This window comes from Sphaeramia orbicularis, chromosome 8, assembly GCF_902148855.1.
Source record: "Sphaeramia orbicularis chromosome 8, fSphaOr1.1, whole genome shotgun sequence".
Taxonomy (NCBI): Eukaryota; Metazoa; Chordata; class Actinopteri; order Kurtiformes; family Apogonidae; genus Sphaeramia; species Sphaeramia orbicularis.
In genome coordinates, this window is record NC_043964.1 from 3,558,929 (window position 1) to 3,580,759 (window position 21,831).

At 37.0% G+C, this 21,831-nt stretch overlaps 2 protein-coding genes across 3 annotated transcripts; one reads left to right on the plus strand and one right to left on the minus strand.

Moving 5' to 3' along the window:
* Positions 1-1,266: 1,266 nt before the first annotated feature.
* On the minus strand, positions 1,267-13,435 carry ppp1caa (protein phosphatase 1, catalytic subunit, alpha isozyme a). The gene is made up of 8 exons (XM_030140532.1): positions 13,276-13,435; positions 12,883-12,993; positions 7,127-7,258; positions 6,713-6,943; positions 6,522-6,626; positions 6,210-6,433; positions 5,049-5,183; positions 1,267-4,785 (listed from the first exon to the last, which is right to left on the minus strand). The coding sequence occupies exons 2-8, from the start codon at positions 12,935-12,937 to the stop codon at positions 4,669-4,671; spliced, it is 999 nt and encodes a 332-aa protein (XP_029996392.1). The 5' UTR covers positions 12,938-12,993; positions 13,276-13,435; the 3' UTR covers positions 1,267-4,668.
* On the plus strand, positions 10,201-20,330 carry cldni (claudin i). Of its 2 annotated transcripts, none has more exons than XM_030140534.1 (3): positions 10,201-10,222; positions 18,077-18,209; positions 19,679-20,330. In XM_030140534.1, exons 2-3 carry the CDS (start codon positions 18,078-18,080, stop codon positions 20,177-20,179), a joined length of 633 nt encoding a protein of 210 aa, XP_029996394.1. In that variant the 5' UTR covers positions 10,201-10,222; position 18,077; the 3' UTR covers positions 20,180-20,330. The 2 variants fall into 2 exon arrangements, with proteins under 2 accessions (XP_029996394.1, XP_029996393.1); XM_030140533.1 differs by lacking the exon at positions 10,201-10,222 and adding an exon at positions 15,678-15,833.
* Positions 20,331-21,831: the final 1,501 nt, after the last annotated feature.

The window sequence follows — 21,831 nt, forward strand, 5'->3', positions numbered from 1 at the left end:
AAAACAATCCAAATCAGTGCTATGACATATTTCAAAGAGTGAGCATCAAGGCATTTTGCTACAAAAAAAAAGAAACAAATAAATCAAAATCTACCAAGATCTGATGCGGAAACTACACATCACTTGGTCAGGTGAACATTAGTACAAGCTCCTTCACCCTGACAAACATGTCATCCAGACTCCCCTAACAATCAAAACTCAAAGTCGCTCTTCCTCTAAAGAACATAGGATTTGATTTTGCTTTGCGATGAAGTCTTAGATACATAAATCAACATGACTTATATGCTGACAGGTGGAATCTTTTCTGTAGAGGACATCATAAATCTGCACAAGTATCAGACTCTATCATTTTATCACCTAATGTGACGGTTCCAGGTGAAGAAAGTTTCTAACCATCAGTTGTTGAATCAGAAAATACTGATTTAGTTTTACATGTTTGTTGTTTTCATTCAGATGAAATTCCTAATAATATCTGTCATTTGTGTTTGAAGATGAGTATGACAAACACAACATATTTAATTCCTACGACTGAGTGTTGGCTTTATTTTAAACCTTCCTAAAACAAATAGCTTTTTAATATTTATATAGTTTTTTGAGACAAAAACTGAAAACACAATGACACAATAGAAATCACACAAGTATGAGTCCAGAAAAATGCGAGATAGTTAGAAACAGGAGGGGGAAATAAGAACCATAATACCAGATGGAAACTCAAGAAGGTCAACAGAGCAATCCAACAAGGAGAAGATGCAGAAAGATGGTAAATGCAATTAAAAGACACAAAATAAAAGCAGCAAAACCAAGAGGGTAAAGGAAAATAAAAGACACTGAAACATATCACAAATGCAACAAAAGGAAAAAAGTACAAATGTGATATATAAGAAACCGCCGTTGTAAATGTTTGGATTATTCATATTGATTTAACATTCATGTGTTTATCTTTAGTATTTAGTGCATATTCTGTTGGACGGCTTTTTTCATAAGAATACATCATAATTTACTATTTAATCTTTATTTTACATTAGAAATACAAATCTGCAAAGGAACAAATACTCACAATAGAGGTACTGGAGCAATAAGCGCAATGTTTGTCTCCAAGATGTGGCAAAGAAGAACAAGAAGCAGGAAGTAATTCAGCTGAGTAATGTACTTACACTAACTTCATTAAATGTATATGTAAAATTTTAAGAGCTGATACTAAATGTACGACTCACAATCTTTCACACTACATGCATGAACACTTGAAAAGAAAGGCTGACACAAATATACAAATTCTATTTTTTTTATTTCTACCTTGTAACAGAGACAATTTGTGATTTGATTTGAAAACAAAAGGAATACAAATCAGAAATACTGTTAATTTCAGTTGTTTATTTTTTCGCAGTTGTAATAATAATCTAATAATCTTATATCTACCCAGCGACAGTGCATGGTGCGAAACATCCCTGATTGATTAAAAAATCCTACACTAATAAGCCTGTAACTATCATTATATTTGTCAGTAAAAACAACATGAACAAAAAGTGATTAAAGAGCAGATTTGCAGAGGTAATAACAACGGTAAATATAGAGTAACAAGTAAAAAATGTTAGAAGCAGAAGTTTGTACAGCGATGGAGGTGAGAATGGGAGCGGCCAGTATTTGGCCAACTTGGACCATTTATTTAGATGAAAGACATCTACAGGTTCAATATGTTTCACTATATTTACTCTTTCAAAAACCATTTTATTGTTTTACATTATTGAAGACAAACTTGGTCTCCCTGGTCTCATACATACCTCTCAAGATTTATATTTTAAACTATTAGACTTTAATCCTATACATTTCTATACATTTTCAGATCTCAAGTCTTTCGTCACAGTTAAATGTATCCACAAAACGTGAGCAGATATCATTTACAAAGCCATAGAAATAACCTTCAAAGCAATACTTCATCAACATTGTTTCCCATGCACCCACCCGCATCCTAAAAGTGTAGCAGAAACTGCAAAACACCTGACATGTGAACTGAATGTTTTGTAAATTTGGTGGTCATTCATGTACATTTCTTAAGTATAAATATGATAACCTCACATCTTTGAAGTTTGATTAAATTTCACTTCCTGAGTTGATCTTACTGGATGTGAATTCACCACGAGCACACAAATTTAATGAATTTTTTTTTTTTCACCTACCCTTTCCTACACGATATCTGATGCACGAATGAGTGGGATTATTGTATATATGAATATTTAGAAAGCCAAGCAGTATACTGAACAAATCTTACCCACGTTGATTTGATTAAAAAAAAAAAATTTCTGAGGTACTGAGTTGAAATATCTTTTCAGGGAAAACTGAGGGAGAAAGGTGCGTTAAATATCAGCAGAACTGGATGACCGGATTCCAGCATCCAGTTTTTTCTGGCATTGCAGTCTGGAAAGCTGCGATTGTATGTGTTCGCACTTGGACAGACTTGAGAAACGAGGAGTCAGTACACAAATAAAATCAGGCACACTAGTTATGAATTGGGAAAAGTATGTTTAGGTTTTTATAAATGGGCAGTGAGATACCCTGAAATACTGTAGAAGGACTTTTATAGCAGTTGAAACCAGCTGCTTTCACTGGGGACACCCTGTCTGCCAACTGAACTGAAAGCAACAAGGGCTGACAAACAGCCCATTAACATTAACTGATTAGCAGATAATTCTATTTCTAGGTAAAAAAAAAAAGTCATGTCATATTCATTTAATTTCTACTTATTTTAGATGATTATTTGACTTTATATGTCACATTATTCTACAATATCAAATTCAATCACTCTTGCTTCCGTTTCTGCAGTCAGAAAAGTGGAACATAATTAGACCAACTGAGAATGACACTTGCATTCAGATGCTATCCCACAAACCTTCACATCTAGCTAATTTAGATTTTACACAGTACAATATGCAGTTTGAAGCACACAGTTATTTCCTGAATTGCTGCGTAGATACAGGATTTCCTCTGGGAATGATGTGATATTGCAACCAAAACAAAAACTAGACCTGCACTCGATGATATTCATGTCTGTTTTACTGTAAAATGTTTTAGGGCGGGGATTATGTCATACAGCGGATAAATTATTGCATTTCCACATAACAGTGTCAGCTATCATGTTCCTCTTAACTTACACGTGACTTTCATTTAGTGTGCATTTACATCAAATCAAGCCCACTCAGCGGTTTGTAACCACAGATTCAACTTAAGTGAGTTGACTAGAGTGACTGGAGCTTTTACAATAAAGGTCGATAATGACTCATCATCTCTTTTCTCTTTAACAATTTGATTGCAACGATACATACGGAAAACCATCCTGCTGATTTCTCTTCCATAGTTTTCTTAAAGGTCAGTCTAGACTACAGATAATTAGAGGATGAAAGGCATAAACTACTAAATAACCGGTGGATTCTACTTGAGTCATTTTAAAGTTATGTTGACCAATAACCCACAGACACAGTGACACTTCCTGTTCCTGTCAAGATAGTCAACAGTCATTTTTAGTGTAAACATTTGGCATTAAACACACTCCCAATCAAAGACTTTCTTATGATTAAGGAAAGGGTTTTTCCTCCAAAACCACCTTTGAGTTCTCCTCTCCTACAGTCTAAGAATTCCCACCAATAATCATCTTTGGCTAAATCACTTTGAAGCAACTTGTGAAAAGCCCCTTTGTTTGAACTGGATAAAAATAATGAACTTTCATTTTACACTTTTATGAGTCTCATTCATTAGATACTACTTTGCTTCGGCAACATTATTGTCAATCTACAGTACCTCACAAGCACAAAAAAGCAGTAGCAGCACTAAACCTGACAAAGCAATGGCAAACACAAAGTGATCATCATGATGGCATAATTCAAATAAATGGATATTTTATTCATCTTTAACTTTCAGATAAGCTAAAAACAAACAAAAAAACTCAACCCATTTGTATTTTTCATATATCTACAAAAAAAAAAAAAACTATTTCACATCCATGACTGCATTCTTAAATCATTGGTTTTCAAATGGGAAGAGAAATATATGTCATTGTGAATCCATTTCATTTACAGACTCCTCTGCACATATATCCACCTGTGCACCCAGTGAGTGGTATGTGCCGTTACTGTTTAACCGTGCGAACTTGATCCCACCCCCTCCCCTCCCATGACATGTAGACATATACAGACCTTTGAAACAGGATGTACAAAAGCTTGTGTTTAGCATTAAACAGTGCAGAACCTTAACATACACAGCTAAGGCTCCTCTCTCCATCTTTCTCTCCTCCAGCACCCAGATTGAATTTACATCAGGTATGAGCAGAACCCAGCTTTAAAATAAAAAAAAACCCAAAAAGACAGGAAAATGTAACAGAAGGTGCAGTAAGAAGAGAGAAAAAAAAATCATACATACATAAAGAAAACAGCTCATCAAATTCCATATCATTCTCACTTTTTACATACACTCACACAGAAAAATGCACGCGTAACAGCGAAACAGAACAGTTAAAAATAGTCTTAATGAGAAGAACCATGATTGAACCCTGGACATTTGTTTCATTTGTTGCCGTTTGGTGACAAGGGAGAAAAAGTTTGGGAGGTAGAGGGAAACAAAAAAAAAAAAAGTAGTGGGTTGACAGGGGGTGGTGGGTTGTGGGAGGAGACAAAGTGGGTGTTATTTCTTGGCCTTGGCAGCCTTGGCTGAATTTCGTGGCGGGGTGACTGGTCTCCCAGATCCCATTCCTCCCCCTCCTCCGTAAGGATACAACTTCTTATCTGCTGGCTTCAGAATCTGAGAGAGACAGAGTTTTCATTTAGTCTTACAGACATAAACACCTACAGTAACTGACAGAAAAAAACTGCAATAATCAATTAACTGTCAATGATTAAATTACCTAGTCAACTATGAAATCAGTGCGAGCAATTTTCTAAAGAAAAGGCTATAATTTTCAAATTCTACCTTAAATTAGATGATTAATTAAGATTTTACACAGGTACACTTGCAGAATGATTAAAAAAATTAAGACATTTTTATTGAAAGTCCATTTTACTCACCTGGAAGGAGCACATGAGTGTCTCATCCACACTCATCATGGCACCGGCATTGTCAAACTCTCCACAGTAGTTGGGAGCCGAGAACAAAGTGACAAGTTGCCTCTTTGCAAAAAACTCATATCCATCTTCTACCACCTTGGGATAAAGATAAGATCATCAATACTAAGGGAAAAAAAGAACCAATACCTTAACAATAATCAAATAAAAGCAAGGGCATGGTTGGTGCAAAAACTAAAGTGGATTAACTCCAGCCACATCTCATATGATGCGACTGCCAGTCAAAATTAAAATGTGCATTGCTACATCTGTAATTAAACAAAATCAGGAATAAAATTATGCCATTTAACACTTTGTTGTGTATTACTCATCGAAAGTGTTGGTTGATTCATTCATTATAATCCACTTTGCTTTGTCATCCTTTAATCCCACCCAGCTGTTATTGCATATGGTAAGAATAAGAATGGTAAAAATGTTTGACAAGAAAAACCCTGTTAAGAAATAAAGGGTTTTTGTCTTTGAACAGTTTCAGGAAGTGGTATTGAGTTTGTAATAAAAGTGTTAACAGCTTAACTTCAAAAGTAAAACTAAAAGGGATGAATCAATACATGGCTCAAACAACAGTATGAACAAAACTACTTCATAAGCAGATGATTTTAGAAACACAGTCATACTTCATCTTATGCCACTTTTCCACTGACGTATCAGCTCAACTTGACTCAGCTTTCTTCCTAAATTAGTATAGAGCTGCCTCCTCCACCATTGTTGCCATACTCATAGCTACTCCACTGTATAGTCATGCTGAAGATGACATCACAGTATGTTTATGTAGCGTTGCTATGATGACCAGCCACACAGGAGGAGTACTTTTACTGCAGCATGCTGGTGCTAAAGCCAAGCCAAGCTGAGAAAAGATGGAATTAGCTCAGCTGATGCTGTCATTAAAACAGTGGCGTTAGCTTCTACAGTTGAGATAAATAAAGGTTCTGAGAAACTACAGTAACTGAAAAAACACCACCTTCTTTTACAGTCATTGTGTATCAATGTAAATATTTTACTCCTAGTTAAAAAAACATGAATGTGTGAACTTTCGTAAAACTCCAATATACCACTAATATTTCACAGATCATTCATTTATATGCAATATGTATCTGTACACATTACCTGATGTGCCCTGCATATTAGGTCCATGTCGTGTTTGTGCAAAAATTTGGCCACCACATCTGCCCCAAATGTGAAGGAGACACCACGGTCGTTTTCACCCCAGCCGAGCACATCTTTGTCTGGATCCGCCCACAACAGATCACACAACAAACCCTGGTCAGGCACATCTGTGGGTCGCATTACTCTGCGTATCTGCTCCATAGACTGAAGATCAGGAGAGAGGCCTAAAGAGAAGACATGATAACAAACCTATTAAGTCTGCTTCTTACCATCAGTGTTGGTTTCTTAACATCTTATGTCAATCAGTCCTACCTCCATGACAGCAGAAGATTTTCTCATCTACAATGGCAGCCACAGGTAAACAGTTGAAACAGTCTGTGAAGGTCTTCCACAGTTTAATGTTATACCGTCGCTTACCTAACAACAAAAGAAAATAAGGAGAGCTTTATGCAGCTGTCAAACATAGATGTTTTTCCCCATTTCTAGGTATTCACTTTACTTACACTCATCATAAAAACCGTAGATGCGATTTATAGAGGCGCATTCATGGTTGCCACGCAGCAGGAAAAAGTTCTCTGGATATTTGATCTTGTAAGCAAGAAGCAGGCAAATAGTCTCCAGTGACTGCTTCCCTCTGTCAACGTAGTCCCCCAGAAATAGGTAGTTACTTTCTGGGGGAAAGCCACCATACTCAAACAGCCGGAGCAGATCATAGTATTGACCATGGACATCACCTGCAGGGGGCAGCAAAGAAGGCAATTTAGACACCATACCTTCCTTAGTAACCAACCAACACCTGTCAATTAGAGAGAAGCTGACTGGCTGGTAAATCATGAATATAACCTTAAGAAATGACCCTCTTAAGCACCATCAGTCAGTTTTTGTGATTGACAATCTGCCTACTCATTCAAACTTACCACAGATTTTGAGGGGGGCCTCTAGTTCAAGCAGGATTGGCTGGCTCAGGAAGATTTCACGTGACTTGAGGCAAAGGCCACGAATCTCACTCTCTGTCAGCTGAACGTTCTTCCCTGGCCGAGAGCCCTTGACTGAAAAGAGGATGGTAAAAGACAGGTGCTTTATCAAAGATACAATATTAACGAAACAAAGACACTCCCATGCTCAAAGGTCCAAGAACAACTGAACGAAGAATGGCATAAAGCACAGCGAAGAATATAATCCTCGGAGCCAGACAACCAGACGTGTTGGTTTAACACCTCCCACCATCCAAATGTTGACACATTCTGTTAGTAGTCAGGTCTCACAGGCACTTCAGCAGGTAACTACATCATTTGTAGGTAGAAGTGGACTCGATCTCAAAAGACACCAACACAAAATATGCAAACTTTACCTTAAAAAAAAAAACAAAAACATAACTAGATAAGTCTGAAGTACATTATCAAAAAAAAAAAGATCAGTGGAAAGTAGCCCAATGTTGTCAGCCTCAAAGGCACATCTTTCTGCTTAGGTGGCAGTTCAAACTGAAGTTAGAAGAAAGATCTGAAACCACTTCCTGTTTGTAGCTGATGTAGCTGCAGCAAACAACTGCAAACACCTAGTTATGATTCTCTTAATATGTGCTGAATAGTATGACATGGCCTGTATTAAAAATAACAGACCAGTGGGTCTCAACAAGTGCAATCATCACGCAATAATGACGCTAGACTGTTCCTGTCATCTGGCTGTGTTTACTGATGTTATCTGAACAATTTCGCATACTTGTCAAGTCTCTGCTCATGACTTTTCACACATTTCCAAACACAAAAATGCAACTGTATTAAATTCTGATACGAGTAGATTTGGATAACAAGCAAATACGTCGCTGCTCAAGAAGGAAGATGCACAATGCACCTCCAGGAACTACAATAAAAAAAAAAAAAAAGCAAAGCATAAAAGACAAACAGGAATGCACAAATGATTTATATCACGCTAAGATGGCTGCTCGTAAATCAGACAAAATATCTGTCGGGTGACATACCAACCATGAGCTGTGGAAGTGTTATCATGTACTTAAAGCTCAGTGACTGTGAGTACTTATGCAAGAGTGCTCTTCATGGCGTTTGGAAACTGGTTTGTTTGTATCAGTGACAGAATCAAACAAGCCTCCATTCCAAACAGGTTTAAGCCAACGCAGCTCCCAACACAAACTGCACAGGCCTACGAGAGATGACTTTCAAAGATTCTACTGTAGTCTACTGAATATTTAACATAGCAGAGACAGAACTGCCATTAGCAGTCCTGTTGGCATTTATTTTTGAGATACGTGTGAGCATAACCTTCTGTAGGAAACAGCTGGGTGGCACTGATTGAAAAGTTGCAAGGTTCCTCACAAACTTAACTTTGGTTGCATCGGTGCTTCTATGTTTTTCATTTAGGTGGACTAGCAGACCATTTGGGGGCCAAAAACATTTACAGGTAGACTCCCATTATATCTTGACTGCTGTCTGACCTCCCATCAGTATTTGAATTTGGTAAATATGTTAATGAACACACATTACACCTGCTATGTTCTGTTTCTAGATGAATATACACAGAGATGCAAAACAGTTTGCTGTGGAGAGGGGGGCTGTTCTGCCGGCCAAGCACCTGTCATGGCATAAGAGGTGTTACTTAGAGACACGTCAGTTCTAATGATGATGGTCTGACAGCAAAAGCACTTTCACCAGCCATACACTGACTATATTCTTTTGCAATACATGGTGCAACTTCTATCATATCAGAGCCACAGAGACTGGCAGAGTTATTCTTTTCCACAGGCTTACATGTATGTATATGGTGGGTGGCGGGCTCTGACTGTGCTTTAGAGCAAACATCGAGCATAATGTTGTAATTATTTGAGATAAAGCATCTTATTAAGGATAGATGTGACAGGTAATGGAGCACTCTCCCCTGCCGATACACTGGATCTTTCAGATCTGAGGACAGGTGTAACAGTGTACCACGGCACTTTTCTTGACAAAGTCTGGTTTCACAGCATGCCTTATTTATTTCCCCCCCAAACACATTCAGCAATGAAGAAAATCGGTGTCAAAGCCATTCAGAGGCAGAGTACAGTCTTCACACGTTGCAGGTGGTTCAAAGTGCCGCAGATGTACATAGAGATAAATCTGTGAGGTCTGGATGCCATTGGTGCAACTGATAAAAATGCAAAATAGCACTTAAGATTTTTAGTTACACTGCAACCAAAACACAAGAGGCTTGAAATGTTTTACTGGTAAACAAAGGCAAACAAAGGCCACACGGGTGAAGGCTTATTCTTAACAGCGAAACAATGAGATACCGCAGCCCTATTTAAACTAGATTTGTTCCAGTTAAATAGGATCAACAATTACACTTAAGACCATTGTCAAAAGATTCCAGTAAAATTTAGAAGCAACACTGTATCGTTTTCCTTGGAATTATTGTAATTTCATCACCTCTACCTTAATTAACAGAATAACCAATTTTGGTTATCTGCATAATGCAGGAGATATTCTAGTTGAATGCTGTGCACTGACACACTTAAACTTTAGCTTTTAAATAATTTTTAAAAACCTGTTTAAAGTTTACCTTTACATTATGTCAATTTAAAGTTTTACAGAAAAGAATGATCATTAATGCAAGTATAATAATAAATGAGGATTCAATTTCAAGTAAACGCTGTTCATTTCAGTCATCAATAGGCTGTGCCTGGGCAGCTGTATTTGGGACATGCAGAGCTATCACAGCATGTATTTGTGTCTAATCAGTTGTTCAGTAATTGGTCAAGAAGTTTCTGCACATAAAACAGAGAACTTGATGTGATGCACCAAACCAAAGGTTTAAAATGTTAATATCCCCACTCACAGTGCTGCATGGTAACAAACACCACAACTACAACACAAACATTGTGCAATGAGTTGCACACAAAATAGGGGAAAAAAAGAGAGGAAGTGGTTGAAGAAGAAGATGCACACTTACATACCAGCTTTTGTCAGACACTTAATTGATAAACAGGCTTTCCTATACACAGAGGTGCATTCTCTTCCAGAAAGGTAAGGCATAAAAGGCTTATTGAATGGCTTGATGAGCATGAAAATGTGTGCATCATAAGCTTTGACCTCCAGACTAACCACATTTCAACATAATCAAACAGCTAATTATAATTGGATAGCACTTTCCACCACAATCATCGAAACACCAAATGAGGGAATATCTATTAGAAGAATGGCTGCCATCCTTCTAGTAGATGTTATAGACTTGCACATTCAATGCCAGGTGCCCTGAAACAGCTGTGGTGGTATGAGTTGGCCCCACATCTTGGTAAAACAATTTATGCTGGATTTTCTTCTCATTTGTCCCCTGTCTATATGTAGGATGAGAGGTGTAATTAATGCTTTCTCTTCAAAGTACAAGCTATAAATTCAGTAAACAACTGATATCTTTTCCTTTGTGAAATGTTGTTACACTTTCAGCAAAACTGTTTGTTTTATGTGTGCTTTCAAACCACTTGAAGAGGGAGAGCAGGCACAGAAAATCAACAGTGGTGTAAAATAACGACACTATGCTGAGTTCACTAAAAGCAAGATCCTAAACAGTGAAAAGCGGGTATAAATACAGCTCCGCTGCTTGTCACTTTAAACCTGGATTACAGAAGGCTTAACCCTGACAGAGCTTACTCCAAAGTTAGCTACATAGCCAGTGGGCAACAGCAAGCTTATCATGAGGGGTACAGACAAAGGGCTTTCCACTACGCTGATCAGGGGGTAGAAAACAAAGAGTTGAGCCAGAATTACTGAAAAGCAACTGGGGTGTCAGTCATCAACAGTTGGTTTGGTCCAGCACTCCTGACTCAATGCCAAGTATACTGGCTGCTCATATGTGATGTTACATTCTTCAGACATGCTATTAGCAACACAGGGCGCCAAAGTTCACTTGGCTCTGGATCTATGCAAGTAATCCAATTTAAATAGCTCCATATCCAAACACATTTAATTGGTTTGCTCTCGATACACAGCCAGCTAGCAGGAGACGTCCCTTGTTGTCCACAAAGGAGAATAAACATGGCATGGGGTAATTTATCAATCTTTGATGCAGCACCTGCAGTGAGGCAAGTTGTCTTTAGTTTACTGTAGCAGTGGAAAGTAGATACACTATAAAAATATAACTGGTAAATGGGTTATTCTCAGCAGTAAAACTACAAATGTAGTTTAAAAAAAAGAAGGTCAAGTGAGTTACATAAGAGGATATAAATACTGCCACTATCAGGCGTGTTTGCCTTCTTCTCCATTTGGCAGACAGCCTTATCATGGCCTTATAACAATTTGGTGTACACCAACAGTTAAGCGGCAGTCGGAATTGCACATGCATATTTGTGAATAATCCCAATCATCTCTACCAGCTCAGCTTAGGCTGATTGAGCAGAGTCTATATTTAATAAGGTAAACAAACAGAGGGCTAAGGTCAAATCTATCAACAGTGTTATGGCTGAGAAAATTCTTTCTACTAAACATTCCACATCTACTGAAAAAGGAAAATATCTCCTTAAACCTACAAATCACAATTTATAGAGGTCATAAGACTCCCAGCATTATATGCATGATATGGTGAGACAGACAAACACATACTGCTCCTATACAAACTCTACAGTCTGTTATGCAAACAGTTCTGCAGGGAAAACACCTGCTTGGCAAGGACAACTACAGAGGTCATAACCTTATTTGTTTTGCTCTTTAGATGAACTGTACAGTTTGGTGAGAAGAGATTTATGCCTCTGTTTGATGTCCTTTGGGTTCCTGTTACACAATCATCATGTGGATGTGAAGATAAAGCAGTCCTGTTTTCCCTCATAGACATACAACTTTAACCATAACAAATCTGTGTCTCCAGTCCACACACTGTATACAGTGGGCATTCAGCCATTTAAAACCGGCCACTTAGGAATTTCTGTGACAGTTTTGTAGAATCAAAACAGATTAACAATTGGTCTATACATATCTGAACTCCACAGTGTCTTGAGAAAAAAAATCTAGCATATCTGTTTACAGCTTCAATTATTTACAAGGAAGATATTCTTAAGTCACACAACTTTCAGAAACAACAGGCCACATGAGAGAGATTAGGTACCTGTTTGTCATTAAAATTTGGAGTCCATTAGAAGAAAAGGCCGAAAAGCAATCTCACTGAACACATGTCAATCTAAGAATTGAAGTTTGGACATCTAATTATCAAGTCAGTCTGGGGGAGGTTGTAGCTGCAAATTGTAATCAGATCTTTGACACTGCAAGTGCAAAATAGTAAGCAGTGCACCCGTGTAACTGGGCTTGAACGCCTGCCTATTATCATTTCCTCCATGTCCAATCATATGAACAGACCAAAAAACACAAATTCCGAGTGCGTGTGGGATGTGTCCAGTCATTTCATTCTGTAACGTCATATATATAGCATTAATTTTAAAATGACAGTCTGGTTCTGTCATTAAAACAAAAAATGGTCATCCTTAAATAAGGTTAAGTTCCAATCGTTAGCTAAACAACCTGCATCCATATCCAACCATGGAGTGCGAGTGCCCAGATATCTTGACTACTACTACGTAACGTGACTATCATTAACTTCAGCCGGCTTACGTGATATATGAAACATATATTTCACAACCAACACGTTTTACTGTAATATAATGACAATACCTTCGTGTACAATAGTTTTCACTCCTCACCTTCCAAGAGACGCTGAATTATAGAGTCGATGTTTAATTTGTCCGGCTCCGCCATTTTCTTTATTTTTTGACGTTCTCGGGCAGGCAAGACCTTGGTTTTCCGTGGTGCAGCTAAGATTACAAGAATAAAAAGAACAGGGAAAGACACCACTAGTTACTCGTTGTGCATGTTAAAATTCGCTTTGCATTAAGATTCAGCGTCCTACCCTATGTCATCGAGCAGTGTTTGCGGACAAGAGCAATCAATAAGCTTTGGCGAGCTTGAGCTAGCAAGGCTAGCTATGTAGCTTCTAGCCAAGTAATATAGCTTTCACATACAAACTAGCTACCGCTGCTAGTTAGCTTATGTTATCGAAGGTAATACCATTCATACACGCATAAATGTCTCCAAACCTTATCTTTAATGTAAAAACACTCCTCTGGGGATGGTGATGTGTGATTTTTTTTATCCTGCGAGCGCAGTCTTTGCCCCCTTCCCTCAGTTCGTCCGGGTCCCCTCACTCTTCCCCCAGGAACTTTAAAAAGGGCCCTTGCTATTGAAGTGTCTACGGTAACGTAGGAGGCTGAATCAAACTGAGTTCATCACACTTTTCTCAGGAGATGATTGGCCCATTTTGGAATTTGGAACTCAAATCGCCCCTCTAATTGGATGCATGTGGCATCCGTCATACACGTAAGGCTCCGCCCCCAGCATTTGACAATAGCCTCAATGAAGATTTAAATGAGAACTCATGGTGCGCCATCCAGTGTTCATAATTCAAACTGCAGCTTAGACCGGAAATTGCACTCCGGTACAAATGCTTCCCTCCTCTTCATAAGGAGAGAATGGAAAGAAATACTTTTACTCAAATACTGCACTTAATTTTGAGGTCAAGTGTTCGTACTTTATTTGAATATTACCATATTATGCAGATTAACAGGCCCGCCTCTATTCCATGACATTTTAGCATAAAATAAGACCTTAATACTTTTTACTGCATTTTACTGCTCATTACACATAACTTTAGTCAACTTTGTGTTCTTTTATTGAATAATTTGCAGTTCTTTTAATTATTATATTTGGTTTTATTTCTACATTTTTTTAGGCTTAACTCACCTGCCTGTCTTTTACTGCACTGCTGTGTGTCTTCATTATTTTATTAAATGTTTTATTTTTTTAGTTTTAATGGCTTTAATTACTGTTTTTAAAATTTCATATTAATGAATGGGTGCTCAGTGTATAGGTAATTTCAAATGCACTACCTGATTTATGTTTGTCTCAGTTCTATCAGTGTTGTTACTTTACTTGACACACTTACCAGAGTCTTCCAGCTGGAATGAAATCCACCATGTAGATTAAGTTTTGTTTGCTTTGCTGGCTACTGTATAGATTCATGTTATTAATATAAAATAAAATCAGTCCAAATTATCTCAAATTATTATAGGTTAAACTAACACACAGTATGTACAGTAATGAAAATGAACCTCATTATAGTAATTGAGCAGTGAAGATGCAGACCTTAATGGATGAATATTCATAATCTAGTGATATGAATTATTTTTTCCATTTTACTTGAGATACTCTAAGTAAGTTTTGATGTAAAACCTTTTATTTTGAATGCAGGAATCTTACTTGTGACGTTGAATGCACATCTAATACAACAGCTGTAAAAAATACCTGTAAGGCCCACAGTTATTAATTTTTACTCAGAGTCCGATGACCATGATTTATCAGGTTTTTATCAACTCTGTCTTGTGTTTTTCTTTGGGGTCACGGTTTGGCCTTTGAAGAGAAAAATTCTGTAAACCAGGTAGTGAAATAGTTGTATGAGCTGATTAATGAATCGCAGCTTTAACCAAAGAAATCTATCTGTGGGTAAATAAAAAGTCACTTGATTTGGCTCAAAGTCAAAGTTCTTCTCCACATAATTGATTTAAATACGTTAAAGAGGCAACGGCAAAAATAGAAAAAACATACTTGTCACGTGTGGATCCACATTGTTTGAAAAAAACTTACTAAACAGTTGGTTTTTTAAAAGTGACTGAAAAAATAGTTATTTTTATTAAATTTACTCTGATTAACCTCAGAATCTTCAATGCAATATCTTTCCATTAATCCAAATCATATTAAACTACTCACTGAATGCGTCATAAAGTTTTATTTGACCTATAAATATCCAAACTAAGATCTTAATTTGGATTTTTGACGTCTAATCCATAATTATGTCTGTGTCATTGTGTCTGAGTCAAAAGAGGCTACACATATTTGATTTCATAATGTTTCACATGTGTATAAAAAAAAAAAAAAAAGATTCCCATGATCCATGAAACCCTGTTTGGTATATTACGCAAAATTCCAAACCCAGTCAGTGTCAGTTTTCTAAATTGCCTTTGTCATTGCAGTTTCAACAGAGGCGGGAGCGTGGGGAGGGGGGATGACCTGGGAGGTGCAGCTGTGATAGTCTGGGAGGTGTTTGTTTGTTAAGACAGGAGCAAATGGAAAAATGGGAAGTCTCCCAAAAGTGTGATTCACTGATGAATACTACCAAAATGAGTCAGTCACTATCATCACTACAGTTGCAATCACAACAATGTCTGTGTTAGGTTATGATCAGGTGTCATACTAAGGTTTTACAGTTTCGTTTTGTGAAGAGACACTCTTGCAAAGTTTTACCCACTGAGGAGAATTTCGTAATAACCTGTCTGAGCTCCACAGCAGGTCCAAGGTGGAAAAACAGAGGGAAACACAGGTATAGGGCAAGTCCAGTCTGGTTTTCCCTTCTGTGTACTCCCCCCTTCAAGCTCGGCCACACCTTACACCTCACATTCCACTACATATACCCCATCTTATCACGCAGCCTCTGCACAGTACTGGCACATCAGAAAACAGCATCAGACGAGAAGAAAGGGGGAGCCTCAAGAAATATCGCAACTGATTTTTCAAGTTTCAAATCGAGTCCAGAGAGTAAAAGGTAGGCACCCTCTAACCACTTTTTAATTCAAATGACCAGTCTGAGGTCTAAAAGGAGATGTGATTCTGCAAAAGCTGAAACAACAGCGGATAATAAAAAGGATTGGTTGAGGATTAGTTGAATATCTTTTTATATGCACCAGAAAAAAAATCCTGAAAAAGTGCAAATAAACACATCTGTGAGTGGAAAGTAAATGGGGTATCAGCGTGTTTGGGATTTATTTAAGAACATGTTCACTGCTTTGGGGATGGTTTTAATAGGGATGTACAACCCAATGGAAAAAAAAACAAGTTTGTTCATAAAATAATACTTATTATAAAAACAAAGTGTCTTTTCTGTAATAATATATTCAATAAATAACTCATTCACTTACTATTTTAAATCCAGGGAGCCACATCAGATTAGTTTTGAGTGTTTAATCTGCTCTGAAACTTCTTGATCTGGGGCAGGTCACATATGCTTAAAAGATATAAGATATTTTTGTCCCGGTCTAAATCCAGACCAAATTACCACATTGTTCCAATTCTGACTCAATTATTGGCTGTACTTTGCTATTTTCCTAAATCTGAATGAAGAGTATTTTGTTGAAAAATGCAAAAAAGGTGTTCTTTCCATGTTGTTTTTTTTATTATTATTGTGACTATTTTAGATTACCTGCATGCAGCAAATAAGGTGAATGTCTAAGAAAGGGGGACATATTCATTATTTGTTAAAAATTTTACCTCACCCTTTTTCATGTTTATGAATGTAACTCAAGCTGTGTACAGGTGGCTGTGGGCAGGAGGCTCAGTCTGGGTGGAGAACCAAGAACCAAGGGCTTGTTACAACAGGACCCTGGTTTAAAACGTAGCCTTGAGACATATTTTCTTGTGAAGACCTGTCAGAGAGCTGTGGTGTTTGTATGAGTGTGTGTTCAGCTATGTAATCACTAAACCTGCAGCACAGCGGCTGCACCACAGTCACAACATGAAAAAGGCCCCTGAATCATTAATGGCTATTATCTAACCAGAGGAGGGAGTGCCATTAGGTATATTAAGCACAGTTTAAAAACTCTTTGACAAGCAAGTAGTAGCAAACAGACAAGAGAAGGAAATGAGAGAAGAAGGGAAAATAGTTAGAGTTTGAATACAGAATGACATTTAGGTGAAGTTGGAGTTGGGGAGTATTGGGAGTGCAATGACTGTTTTCATTGTCAATTATTTTCTGATCAAATGTGTTAATTTGTTCATTTATTTGCACAAAATAAAACAGCAATAGAAAAAAACAACAACATTCAAACAAGTAACAAAACTGTGTAGGAGAGGTTAGAAGCCAAAAAGAAGGCTTATATGAATACCTCCCCCAAAATGAACAATACACAGAAAAAAAAAGAATTAAAAAATACAATATAACTGAAATAATGAACTAAAGTAAAAACAATACAAATGTAATCCACATTACAAATCATCAAATACAAATCAAGTGATACACAGCCTTACATTTTTTCATGAATTCCAGTCCTTTTCAGGTGCTTTTTAAACATTGATAAAGTAGATGTTGATTGAAGTTCAGGTCTTAGATTATTCCACAGATTTGGTCCACCATATTTCAGAGAATACTGACAGACTGAAGTTCGGCAGTACAGAAGATCAAATTTGCTTGAAAATCGTGTCGGAAAGTTATGAATAACAGAAGACAACATAAAGAAGTTGTGTAAAACTTTAGGAAGAAATATGAGTTAAGTGAACATATTTGGACATGCAGACACAGCTCTGGTAAACATTCACATCAAAAACTGAGAGAAGATTGAATTTGTTGAAAAGAGGAACAGATGAGTCGAGTCTCTTAGAAAAACTGATCATTCTTAAAAATTTCTTTTGAATTAAGAGAATCTTATTGAGATACGTGGGAAAGGTTGCCGCCCAAACAGTGTTGCAATAAATAATGTAAGGATAAATTAAGCAATAATAAAAAGTCAAGAAACAAGAATGATTTATCAATGAACGAACTCAAATGATGGGTTTACAGTTAACAGTGATCAGTGTGACACAAAACACAAAAAGACATTCTGCCATAGAAGAGTCAAGAAATGAGAAAATACTCAGATTTAACAGACAAGAATCACAGAATTCAGATTTTTTTCTAATTAAAAATGACTTGAACTGATTAACTGGTTCTAAACATTATTAATTATTGTATAGTGTATAGGGAAGCTGTTTACTGTACTCATGTGTCTGACTTTTCTCTCACATTGTCTTGTCCAGAATGGGAAACGTTGGAGTTCAGATCGTATGTGTGGGCCTGGGGGTCCTGGGCCTGATCGGGGTCATTGTATGCTGTGCCATTCCACGCTGGACTGTGTCATCCTTCGTAGGGTCCAACATTGTGACTGCACAGGTAATGACCTGATCAAGATTCAAGATTCCTTTTATTGTCATTATATACACAGAGCATACACAATGAAATTCTGATGCGCTGTATAGAGACGGTATTTCCTGAGTAAAAAAAGGAAACATACAATGCAAAATATTTCAATAATATTAAATAGCATAAAAGAAAAACAGGAAAAACACACACACACGCCCCTCCCCCATTCAGTCAAGTCACACATTCACACATTCATACCTAGTTACACTGGAAAAAATCCAAATCTTACCAAGTGTATTTTTCTCATTTCTAGTCCAAATATCTCATCCCACTTAAAATAAGACATAATCACCTAAAGAAGAACTTTTCAGTGAGATATAAGAACTTGTTTTTAGACAATAGATCTAGAAAATCTTATTTCAAGAAATCTTACCAAGATAATTTTCATTTGTTCCATTGGCAGATTTTTTTTTTTTTTTTTTTTGCTCAATTCAATTCTTTTTTTTTTTTTGCTTAACCCTTTCATGCATGAATTATGAGAACCTTAATCCTGATCTCTCCCCCCCCCCATTTTTATTCCTCTTTAGGCATGAAAAAAAAAAAAAAATGCAGTTGACAGCTTTTTATGAACCTATTTTTCATGGAGCTTCAAAAATGTCCACTCAGATGGATACGATGCGTTTAATTTTTTAAGCAAAGAAACATGTATTTACTGATATACAGTGAAAACTATGAAATATAAACACTTTTAATGCTGCTAATCTGATGTTTTCTCATATTTAAACATACTGTAATACTAGTTATTACTCACTTCATGGAGATAATATACAAAAAAAAACATTTTGTTAAAGAGAAAATGATAATTACAGTCTCATAACAATTGATTTACACTCAAACATGTTACTGCAGATAAGGTTTATCAAGAACAGCAAAGTTACATATGCATAAGTGTCCACTGTGTTGGCTGATATGGAACTAAAACAACAAAACCCATGAATATATAAGAGAACAGCTGGAGAAAAGCTGTCCACTGGAGTGACCACTATGCATGAAAGGGTTAATTCAAGCATTGAATAGATGGAACAAGTGAAAATTATCTTGGTAAGATTTCTTGAAATCAGATTTTCTAGATCTATTGTCTAAAAATCAGTTCTTATATCTCACTGAAAAGTTCCTCTTTAGGTGATTATGCCTGATTTTAAATGTGATGAGATATTCTGACTAGAAATGAGAAAAATACACTTGGTAAGATTTAGATTTTTTACAGTGTAGGTGCAGAAGACAGTGAGAGGTAAGAACAGTAGTTATTGCACATGGTTAATTATGGTTATTGCACATTGGTGGTTTTCCATTATTGCACATTGTTGATTATTACACATGGTTGATTATGATCATTGCACATTGCTGACGGTATTTCCCACAAAACTAACACTCTAAAGCTAAACATTTCAACAAACACAAGCTGTTATCAGTAATTGTGTCTTTTCTTTTCTTTTTAGAGCACTTATAAAGGCCTGTGGATGGAGTGTGTGGTTCAGAGTACAGGCCAGCAGCAGTGCAAGAACTACGACTCCTTGCTGGTGTTGTCCTCTGACCTGCAGGCAGCCCGCGCTATGACCATCATCAGCGGCATGTTGAGCGCCCTCAGCCTCCTCATCCTGTTCTGTGGGGCCGACTTCACCACCTGTGTGGAGAACGAAGACGCCAAGCCCAAGATCAGCCTGGTGTCCGGGGTGGGCATGCTGATCGCAGGCCTGCTGGTGATCATCGCTGCCAGTTGGTCCGCGCACAAGGTTGTACGAGACTTCAATAACCCATTAGTGCACAATTCTCAGAAGATGGAACTGGGAGCATGTATCTTCGTGGGTTGGGGCGCCGGTGTGTTGCTCCTTCTGGCTGGAGGTCTGCTCTGTTGCTTCAGCAGACCCAGGTCTAGCTCAGGGGGGACGGCCAAGTACTACAGCAACAGCGCCTCTGCTCCCAGCAAAAACTATGTGTAAGGCTCACATCGTCGTGGAGACCTCATCTTAAAATAAGAAATAAGGGTGGGATGATGTAGGTGTTAACCCATAAAGACCCAAACAGCCACTGACGACCAAAAATATCTACTGATCTAAACTGTTTAACCCTTTCATGCATGAATTATGAGAACCTTAATCAAGATTTTTTTTCCTGAGTGTTTTTATTCCTCTTTAGGCATTAAAAAAAAACAATGTGATTAATTTTTTTTTTTTTTTTTTTTAATCAACCTGTTTTTCATGGAGTTACAAAAATGTCCACTCAGCTACACCATGAATTTTATTCTTGAAGCAAAGAAACATGTATTCAAAACCTAATATCATAAAGTGATATGAAAACTGTGAAATGAAACCATGTTTAATGCAGCTAATCTGATGTTTTCTCACATTTTAACATATTCTAATACTAGTTATTACTCACTTCATGGAGATAATATGCAAAAAATAAATATTAACAATTGGTTTCCACTCAAGAACCAATCAAGAACAGCAAAGTTACAATAATGGTATGAATTGCAGTTTATGAGATGATGCATAAGTGTCCACTGTGTTGGCTGATATGGAACTAAAACAACAAAACCCATGAATATACAAGAGAACAGCTGGAGAAGAACTGTCCACTGTAGTGACCACTATGGATGAAAGGGTTAATACCTGTTGATCCGCTAATTCTGTCAATACATGTAAATAATTGGTGTAAAAATGCCGTTCTTCATCTTTTCATGGTCACCAGATATGACCCATTTGGACGTTCAGAGGCTCTGTAGTTACCATGGAAATACTGTCATCTTCAACAAAATTGATTCACCAGTAAAATCCATGGAGTTGCATCAATGACAGTGGATGGACACACTTGGTTTATGTTCAGTTAAGGATAGATTTGGTTGAAAAAGTCCATTTTTCTACAGGTTTCTCGGTTTCTGATATTATAACAAACAACTTTAATCTGAGCTTTAATGAACATCTACATGGTTAGTAAATTAGATACAGGAAAATACCTGATTTTCGCAGTGAAGAAAAGCAAAATACAGAGGATAATATTATAATAAATGGTGATTTATTTAGCATAAATAAAGAGAATAATTCATTTGGAAATTGCCACAAAAGTAGCACTGGATCTTTATGGGTTAAAAACAGGCAACCACAAAGCAGGTGACACTGGGGACTGTTAAGAAAAATAGAAATGTCTCTGTAAATACTGAGCACTGACTCAAATGTCCTTTAATTTTCATAGTTAAGCTGTTGTCTTTTCAATTTTAACATTGTTTTACTGTTAGGTGCTGGGTTATGTACAATAAGCTTCAGTGTGTAAAATGGTATTGGCTGTAAATTATGAATTAGAAGATTCTTTTTCAGTCTTACATTGATTTCATTTTAAACGGGTAAACGATATAGCTCAGAAATGGTTGCACTCTGTATATTTTGTCCCAAAAAGGAGCGACATTTCTTGTTTAGTGACAATTGATGGAAATGTGACAGGTTTATCAAATTATTAATCTTATCATTACAGGAAAAATTAGAACTTGGTCTTTTAGAAGTAGTTATCTAGTAGCTTATAATTTACATATAGTTCACATAAACCATTCTACCTGTTGTATTGTCAGTTCGTCTTCTACGTTTCATGTATCAATGAC